This window comes from Montipora capricornis, chromosome 11 (genome assembly GCF_036669925.1).
Source record: "Montipora capricornis isolate CH-2021 chromosome 11, ASM3666992v2, whole genome shotgun sequence".
In the NCBI taxonomy this organism is placed as follows: Eukaryota; Metazoa; Cnidaria; class Anthozoa; order Scleractinia; family Acroporidae; genus Montipora; species Montipora capricornis.
Window position 1 is genome coordinate 2,035,672 of NC_090893.1, and position 10,000 is coordinate 2,045,671.

The window sequence follows — 10,000 nt, forward strand, 5'->3', positions numbered from 1 at the left end:
GTTTTGCATATATAATAATCTGCATTTACACGTTGAAATTTTAAGCTAGTGTGTAAATGAAGTCACCTTTCCCTGGATCCAACCCTCTGAGGTTAAATCATCTACGAAAGCAAAACACCAAAACCCAACTCAATCATGTGAAAATAGCTTTTTAAAATTTCTAAGGAGTAAAAAACTATCTAAATTTATCTATCAGGGAATTGTGCCTAATAAAATGTGAAAGGCCAATTTCATTTCAAGAAAAGTGGCACAAATATTTCAGACTATTGGAAAGTCAATTATCAGACATTACAAAGACCAGTAAAATAATCACTTTCAACTTCAAATTGTTTCATCGCCAGTTACCAACTAACTATATTTTTAAAAAACTGAAAGTTGGATTTAGAGACGACGACGCGTGCACTTTCTGTCATAAGGAAATAGAAAATTTGATACATTTGTTCTGGAGATGCGAAAAAACAAAAAAGCATTTGGGATAGTCCTTTTAAGTGGTTGCAGTCTTTCCAACTTTCTTTGAGTGAGGCCCGATAGCTCTAAACACAAACTCCAAATCAATTTCTGTTGCCTAATTGCCAAATACTATATCTGGCTTTGTCGCTTAAGGACGGTGCCTACTATTGTTATTGCGTATACGTTCTGCGGATCTCGAGATACTCGGATTTCGGCTATGGCTGGTGCTTATTAATACAGGGATATTTTTGCGCGGCTCAAAAGTATTCGGAGAAATCAGAACTTAGCAAGTGCTCTTGGTAACCAAAAAAAAAAATGGGGGGTAACCACGCATTTTTCATGCAGAGATAATTAAGCTTCGATTTGGAAAAGAACGCCATACATTGCTGTGTACTTTAATAGCTTTTTACAAATATTGCTGATTAATTATCTTCGAAAAATGCGTGGTTACCCCCAATTTTCTTTTTGGATTTCAATAACACTTGTTAAGATCTGCTTTTACCGCATATTCAGTAAAGCGCGCAAAAAAACCCGAGTATCTCGAGATGCGCAGAACATATGCGCAATAACAATAGTAGGCACCGTCCTTAATCCAACTGAAATCTGATTCAACCTACTTCAATAAGCTTCTCGTCCCCAGATCGGACAGCGCTGTGAAGAGGTGCATCTTGGCTCCGATCGAGAAGAGATGTGTCGGCTCCAGACTCCAAGAGTAGCTGAATAATTTTGACGTGACGCCCCAGAATGGCGTTGTGTAACGGTGTCCTACCTGAGCTGTCCAAGGCATCTACGTCTGAAAGAAAAATGCATCGAGGCTTTTGCGGATGGAGGAAAGAGTAAGAAAGGAGGGTATTAAAGGTGCTAGCCGTGAACACTTGGAGAACGGGAATGGTTTTGGAGCGGGCGATACTTCGTTTTCAGTCTAACCTCTCGGTCACAAACGTTGTAACACAGACGGAAATTTGCCCCCTCCTCCCCTACAATGTTGATGTTCATGGCTTCGAGTGCAAAAAACAACCGGTAAACGCAACATTGAAGTGAGGGAGAGAAGGGGTACGTTATTAATAGCTTGGAGGCTATTAACGTGCTATTCTAGTGAAGTGCCTTACAACTATTCATGACCGAAGTTGTAGCTTCTTTAATTATCTTGCAATGTCTGCGTTCATTGACCCGCAAATTAAACTTAGCTTAGCTTAACTCAACCGTCCGCATTTTGTTCCTTTGGCAATTTTTTCCCGCTTCCTTCCTCAAAGTGTTCGCTTAAGTTTTTGTCGTCTGTCCACTCGTGGTCTCTCAAAATAGAAAAGGAAAGTCAAAATTTTCTGGTGGACAGCTGAGGTCGAACATAGGAATACTCAGGGTGGAGACTGTTAGATTGAAACAAAGTACGCTTTTCTATGGACTCACTCTTATTACGGTCAACAAACAAGTACCTAGAAAATCCATACTGTGTCTGTTTCCTAATAATGCAGCTTGTATATGGAGTTTCTTGCGTTCTGATTGGCACACAAAATTGCGGTGTAATTGCGCAAAGTGTAGCCAATATGGAAAACTTTAATAAATCGGGAAGCGAAGATTCCTAATTTCAATTGCTCGGGATTCACTGTAAAAAAAAATGGATTTTAAATAATTCAGTTATTTCATTCTTGCTTGTTAGATATGCAATGGTTATAGCCATCTCGGCCCTTCGTAGCTTATTGGTTAATTTCCATCTCATGTCTATCGCGCGCTTATGAAATAATTGTTGAATATTGTTTGATATATGAAAACATGTATCATTCATAAGTAAGATATTAAGATCTCGCCGTTTTCAACTTATCCTAATTTTTAAATATTGTCGCAATATATTCTAGTTGGTTACAACTTTATTAGTCAACAGTGTTATCTGTTACCAGCTTTTTGTTTTTCATCACTGAGTATTTTCTTTACTTCATCCTCGTCCCCATACCAGCAAGCTAAATGTAGTTTGTCGGGGTTATCAGCACTTTCAGCGTCCTAAGAGAATAAAGAAACGATGATACACTAGTTGCAGCAAGGGGCGAAAGGAGAACTGAATAAAGTACTAACAGATTTTACTGCTTGTAAGTCTGAGTCATTGCCTTTGCTGTTTAATTTGTTTAATTTGTTTGATTTTGAACAAAATGCAAGTGAAATTATTCCCGAGTTTCACGAGTATACCATTTGATTAGCTATTAATATGATGGATGGCAAATAACGTTTATAAGAGGTGGGCTATTTTCAAACCTGGATGCCATTTTGGCACAGTAGGAAAAGTTGCCATGGCAACATTGTAATTTCACATGTGAAATTATAAATTAACGCTGAAATTCACGCCAACATTAAGGAGAAATTTGTCACCCATGTTATTAAACTAGGTTCATGCGACAGTTGTTCCGCTGTGTTTCTGCGACTGGAATCGATGGCCGGTTGGCTCAGTCGGTTGAGTATCGGACTATTCTGTGCGGGAGGTCGTGAGTTCAACTCCGGCCAGACTAACATTCAGGGTTACAGCGGTTTTTGATTGAGTGTCGACCGTAATTATCGAATTGCATTAGGTTTTGCATTACTTCACTCAGTGATTGGCTCAAAGTTCTCGCACCATTTTGTCAACCAATCAGAAGTGAAACCAAAACTGCCAAAAGGGCCAATTTGCAGGGAAACAAAAAAAAACTAAAATGGTAGCCCCTTTGGAATAAGGTGTATCTGAGACTAAGCATTGGTTGAAACGTTGTTCCCACGCTTACCGTTACGTCATCGCCCGCGCCAACCGGAGCAACGAAGTCATGACTTCCATCTGACTGTAGAGACAGCAGGCTCAAGTCTTGCGCTCGCTTTTTCCTGTGAAGGGTTGGACCTACAGACATCAAGGGGATTTCTTCGCTTCCAGTGCTTACAGGCCGCATGAGACCATTTCTGTTGCTGTCCATTGCTGTCTGGAGACAATCGAAAAAGAAAAAGTCATCTTCCACCACTATTTAAAATGCAAACTTTGCAGACAAGGCTTAAAGTCGTTTTTGCTTTGAAAATAAAAAAAAGGTCGATGTGTCGAGGAGAGAAGAAAAAGAGGAACGTTCAAGACAAATCATTTAAGAAATGCAATATAATACTAAGAGATCAAAACAGAAGAGAGACTCCGTGAACAAAACTGAAGCTTGATGGAAGTCCGGAATGCCAATTTTAAGCACTGTAGCCTCTGTTTTTCTGGTTTTTAAGAGAAGGGCATCTCAATTTCTTCTCCGCACAGCGACTAATATATCAGTTCAGTTTTCTTCGGGGAAGAGCTCTTATGAGGAATAGAGAGACAGAAAATAAATGGACGGAGAGAGAAAATTGGGTATAGGGCCAGGAATTAAAAACTGAAGAAGGTTTTTAGTCACGTTCGCAACTACATAGCATAATTTTAACCAACTGAGGCACGACATCACGGCATTTAGTTTGTGTAATGGGTCGAAATACGGCCGTCTCCGGGAACATACTTCATTTCATCCAAAAGTACCCAACCTCAAATTCACATACCCCAACGTCAGACTCCGTCACGGTGTGAATATTACTTCCCGTGGTTTAAAGTTTGTTCGGAGTGAATGTTTCTTATTTCCAACCTGAATTCAGTCAACTAAACTAAGCTTAACTCAACCCAACAGAGTCGACTCAGTGACATCAGTCAAACGTGTTCATTGATTCAGAAACCTTCACATACGTGGGCTAACGATCAAATGGATGATGTGGAATTACTAAGAATTCTACGCTTCAAGAAGATGCATTTGGACGTCATCCGGTAGCCGTTATCTTATGCAAATTATTGATGTTTGAATTAGAATGAAAAGCAGTTTATGTGCGAAAAAGAAAATGAACAGTTGTCGACTTTCCCTTTAAATTTTTCAGGGATTGTTGGGATTATTTGCTCGGTTTTCTCAGAGATATTGGCTACCTTAAGATTGGCGTGCGAGGACGAAAACGAGTTCTCAGTTCTGAGCATGCGCATTTCGAAAATCATCATACTTTAAACCTAATGCGCTTGCTCAGTACAGAAAACTCGCAGTCGTACTCCAATCTGAAAGTCGCTATATTTTTCAACAGCAAACGGCATATGAAAAAGTCACCATCTTCACGGACCAAACGGTCACCAACAATTCCGTGCAAAGGGAAGTTGGAATATCTGATTCCTGAATTGCTATTGATCACCATATATACCATATATCCATACATCCACCAGAGATACCACATATGCTTTATATTAAAACTCAAAATTTAATTACTTAATTATGAATTATTTTTAACAATTTGCATTTCAGTGATAATGGCGTTGGTCATTCCTTTAAAAAAAATTTGGATATCCTCTTTAAAAGCAAGTGCCCCTAACCGCAAAATATTTTTTTCGCTAAAATCAATCTTTGCACATGTTCGAGACGAATTGCGGCACTTTTTTCCTTTTTCTAACAAATATTGCCTTTTTATAGGCTGCAAAACTTGCGAAAAACCAAGCATCTTTTGTTCACGACCGAGTCAGAAGGGGAGTGGGTCTATTCCTGATTTGACGTCACAATCTACTTTGCATGCATGTTTACAAAGAGTTAATGCAATGTAAATCAGTTTGTGAGTTTTAATTGACGGCATAGTGAACAACGTTTAACTGGAATGATTCAGAAGTTAACTTAGTTCATAGAACTTGGCTAAAAATTTTATAGAAAAAATACTTATAGCCGAAAATGTAACATCTATCTAATATGCCCATGTCATATTAGCACCTTTTTTCGCTGAAACGTCTTAAAACTTGCCAGCCTTCATCTACAGACTCGTACGAATGAGAGTTATCTCATCTGTTAAGTGTGATTAACTTAAGGGGTTCAAGTTACCATATTCACGAAATGGCATTTCCCTCACAGCTAATTAGTTCCAACACCAAGACTAAACGTTCCTCCAAGATGACTTTCTTTTTGGACATAATAAATCATTACAAGTACTGATCGGAAAAAAAAAGCGACATGAAATCTCTTCTAGATTGGTTATACATTTTAAAGTCTGATCAATGTAGTTGTGACGCTTATGTTTTATGCCTATTTTTTCTATGTCAGGTTTCCTTAAGAGGAGACCTGCCGTAAGAGTGAAATGTTTCAGTTTGCACCACCAAGAGCTGTTTGACACCGGCCACGGCATTCTAGCTGAACTATTGACACTTAAAGCTTAAAGATGCTTCGACCTTGACCTTCCGTGATTACCGGTAAACTAAATCATAAAGGAAAAAATCATAGAACGTAAACTTCATCATAAGAAAAATGTCTTGGATGTGTCAATCAAAGGTAGCGCTCAATCTCTCATATTATCTGTGACTTGTATGCGGTCAAGAAGTCACTGATTCAAGTGGTTCCTTATTTTCTTGTGTAATTTAGTAATTCGCTTTTTTCACCAATCCCATAATACAGATACAGTTCATTTTGGAAGGGGGGGGGGGGGGCGGTTGGTATTTGCATTAAAGCTATGGATACTCAGTTCACTGAAGCATGATACAGTCCCAAGAGTTCTGCATAACTTGCATTGTTCTTATGTAAACCCCCCCCCCCCCCCCCCTCTAAAACGTATTGCATTATTGTGAAAATAGTCAGTTTATACCAATTTTTATACATACATACATACATACTTACGTATATACATTTCTTGAGACTACAATTCCAGTACAAAAACACAAGAAACACGTACCATATGTTTAACGGAACAAAATTACGTTTTAAATTGTTTTCAAAACTTCTAACACCCTGCAACGCTTACTAAGAGATGAGTCGAGGGAGATCCGTTATTTTACAGTGTTCTATATGGTAATAATTTCTTCGTCCACTGACTATTTTAAAAACGTACATTCAGTGTATGTGGATTGCGAGGTCTGCCGTTGCTTTAGATAAACTGCTAGGAAGAGATACTAAGAGTACAGCCCGCACACACTTTCATGCTATGATGGCATGATGGCTTGATGGCAATTCCCAGAGAATTGCCTGCCTTTTCAAAGGTTTCAAATTTAATACCTCAATTTAGAATTACTTAAGTATTGCACCAATTACTTACCACGTACTTAAGGTTTTCCACCCCGTGGTTTGATAATTTAATTACATATTTACTGATATGTGAAGGGCGAAGTCGGTTGACGTGGAAACTTAAAAGGGCATACAGCAAACAGCGATTCATTACTTGTGGAAGCAAAACACTCTCTAGGTCTACAAAACTGAACGAGGCTCTTGACGGCAATCATTTTGCCCGGGGGTGGGGGGGGGGGGAAACTTTAGGAATTTCTGGGTGGGGATGTGCTGCTGGGACCCTGGAACCCTTAGCCTATACCAGAGCTAGTTCAGCTGAATTTTGCTACCCTATACTAGAGTAAACTCCCACCGATTTCCGTCTAAATTCTGATTCTTGACAGTTAAAAATATCCAGTGGTGTTTCATGATAGCTATTTATTGACACTGTTGAGGCTGAGTTACGTGAACTTAAACTTTGCCGATTTGATTTTTATATATTCTTGAGTGGGAATTTCTGGTTTCCTTAGTCTTGATAAAATCTTCAACCGACTGGTCAATTTCGTAAAAAATGATACCCTATTCTAGACCGAAAGGCTATGATTTATATACTCTATACTAGAGTAAACTGCTTGAAAACCATACCCTTCAAAGCGGCATATACCTATCAGTATAGTCCATATATGGCAGTACCCCCCCCCCCCCCCTCCCAGGGTCATTTTGTCGAAAAATTCAAGGGAAAAACGACAAAAATACTTGATTACATCAAGAACCCGTTGTTCCACACCTTTGCATGAATCCGGAAGGAAAGGGAACAGTATTAAACGGATGGATGTGTATTTGCACAAGAGTATGGCAGCCTTTTTTTTTCGTTAAGGCTTCGCCAGCTGCACTGAAGTCTGCAATCACACTTCCGGTCCGTGCACTTACATGTAATAAAATGCATCGGTAGTCAAGAGGTCATGTTTTATAGAAACCTCGATTTCTCTCTTTTAAATTTATGAACTTCAAACTTGAGTCGACTTTGCTTTCTTAGCAAAAAAAGCGCCCTCAACGCAAGTCTGAACTATTCCATCACCAGACCAATCGGAGAGGAGTAAGAGAGGATGGAGTCCAAAAGAATCGACCGAAATTTGTAAATTTGTACATTCGTAAATTTGTAATTTGTAACTGTTGTAACTGTCAACTAATATGTTGAGAAACAAGAGCTGCTTTCTAAATTGAAATCTGAGTGATGGATGAAAATTCCTGAGAAATGTCTTTAAACGGACGGTGATAGCGACTTCGAATCCAGTACCCCTTGCATACTGATACATGTTACCAATCCCCGACCCCTCGACCCGTGGCACATAGCAAGGCTTTACCTTAGCATGCACTCAACCTAATGTTGCGTGTACTAAGCCACTTGAAAATGACAGCATGCAAAACATGCGAACAATGATATATACCCTAAGGGGCGGTAAGACATTGATCTCGCACTTGACTGATGACGCCATGTTTGAGCTCATGCTTGATTGATAACCAATATGCGATGACTTCAAATTAAGGTGCCGAAAATAATCGCATTTTTTTGTTACGAGGTATGGGCACATAAAACTCTGAAGAAAAGAGAGACTGAAAAGAGACGCCGCCACTTATTTTAAACAAACATCTCCTGATTTTGACGTCGAACATATTTCTGGTTTCTTTGGGTTTCTGGTTTCCTTGGGTGACTTTTCAGAGTTGAATGACTTCGAATGAAATATCAGGTCAATATCGAAGAAAAAGATCCCGGTTCGGTCAAACCAGTCGATACTGTATTTATTAACGTAAGGTGAAAGGTTGGCACCAGGCATGGGGGAAGAAGGCTTCTCTATTTGTTTTGCTGCCTGCTGAGAGAATATGCATTCAGACAGCCTGAAAGAACCTTATATGGCTGTGGCTGCATATTTATGCAAAAACTAGCAAAATTTGTTCCATAAGGGAGGAATTGAAGACAAGTTCCTTATCGAAATGGATAGTTGCTTGATATAGTGCGATCCTGCTGTAGTCATATGATTAGATATATAACGAGAGCTAGAGATATGGGACAGTACAAACTTACATGTTGGCACCCTCGGGGAGGGATTGCTCAGTGCTGATAGCTTGCCTTTCACCAATGAATGTGCTCGGGCTTGGGTTGCTTGTCTTTTGAGCTCCCCTGCTGTTCAGTTCGTTGTCTCTGCGGGAACATAAGGTTACAGTCCACTCATAGAAGCCTTACTACTGTTACTATAACGTACTCTGATTCTTAACTCAGTTAAAAGAGACCGTGGTATATGGTTTTCATCTGATATAAAATGGAACATAATGGACCTCATCTGCAAATAAATGAAGGGGTAGTTTCTAAAGAAACTGTGGTGCTGCGTCGGTGGGGAAGTAGTATACAAAAATTGTGGTTTTATCAACGGAGTTGATAATGTAAATTGGCCACCGTACAGAGATTCTAAAAGCTGACGTTTCGAGCGTTAGCCCTTCGTCAGAGCGAATCTGACGATTCGCTCTGACGATTGGATTCGCTCTGACGAAGGGCTAACGCTCGAAACGTCAGCTTTTAGAATCTCGGTACGGTGGCCAATTTACATTATCAACTCCGTTGATAAAACCACAATTTTTGTATTCTCATCTGCAAATAGTTTTGAGAAAGAACCCCGAGGGCAAAATAACAATTGTCTCTTTTCCTTTCGAACATGCAGGAATCTAACGTATTGTTGATCTTAGCATGTTGCACGATTCTTCACACCTGACGCGATTTTTGACCGAATGATGTACAAGTTCTTAATAATTGTACTCATCCTTGACTTACCAAAATCCACTTTACTTCAGCTTCTGAGGAAAAGCTTTAAAATTACAAACCAAACATGCACAGCTCACATTTGTGTTTATCATGAGACAAGCGGAACGCACAGCTAGAACAATTTCAAATCTCCCCCACCCCCTCCTCACGGTGCGTACACACATGGTCCTGTACATGCCTTAATCTTAACCGATGGATTCTACCACGTACGTTAAAAGAAAATTAATTGCACAACTTTCAAACATATGCAGCATGCATGCATTCTATACTTCACTTCGTAACACCTCATGGAGTACTGACATGACAAGACAGCACCAACTTATAAAGTTCCATCGATTCCAAGTTATAAACTTGGAATTCACGCACTGGCTACTAAGGCAATTGTGTATTTTAAACTCCCTTATTGACATTCTTGATTGACAGGTCTTGGCTAAGCAAACAGACGGTCATATTAGAGTTTTTGGAAATTCTTAGCTAAGTCTCATTTCAGCAAGTCTTACGGAGGTTGCGTTATTGCTTACCTGGATTGAATGTAAATAGTGAGCGTTTAGAGAAAGATACAGTGCAATGCACAGAATTGTTCTACTATAAAATCGGAGATAATGCATTCTAGACCCTTGGGTTGGTCTATTCAGTCAAACTGTTTCAGGCTGCGGGAGACTTCTTTAATTGAGCGAGAAATGTTTCAACAATCATCCCGTAAATTTACGAGCTCTGACAAAAAGGAATGTAG

At 39.4% G+C, this 10,000-nt stretch overlaps 1 protein-coding gene across 1 annotated transcript in view; it reads right to left on the bottom strand.

Annotated features, from left to right (window-relative positions):
* LOC138025036 (transient receptor potential cation channel subfamily A member 1-like) overlaps positions 1 to 9,351 on the bottom strand; it is a 45,924-nt gene extending 36,573 nt beyond the window's left edge. The window contains exons 1-5 of the mRNA XM_068872277.1: positions 9,277 to 9,351; positions 8,536 to 8,652; positions 3,195 to 3,383; positions 2,343 to 2,445; positions 1,068 to 1,243 (exon numbers count right to left, since the gene is read on the bottom strand). Coding sequence (XP_068728378.1) covers positions 1,068 to 1,243; positions 2,343 to 2,445; positions 3,195 to 3,377 — 462 coding nt within the window. The 5' untranslated portion in view covers positions 3,378 to 3,383; positions 8,536 to 8,652; positions 9,277 to 9,351. The remainder of the gene's footprint in view (positions 1 to 1,067; positions 1,244 to 2,342; positions 2,446 to 3,194; positions 3,384 to 8,535; positions 8,653 to 9,276) is intronic.
* Between the last annotated feature and the right edge of the window lie 649 nt (positions 9,352 to 10,000).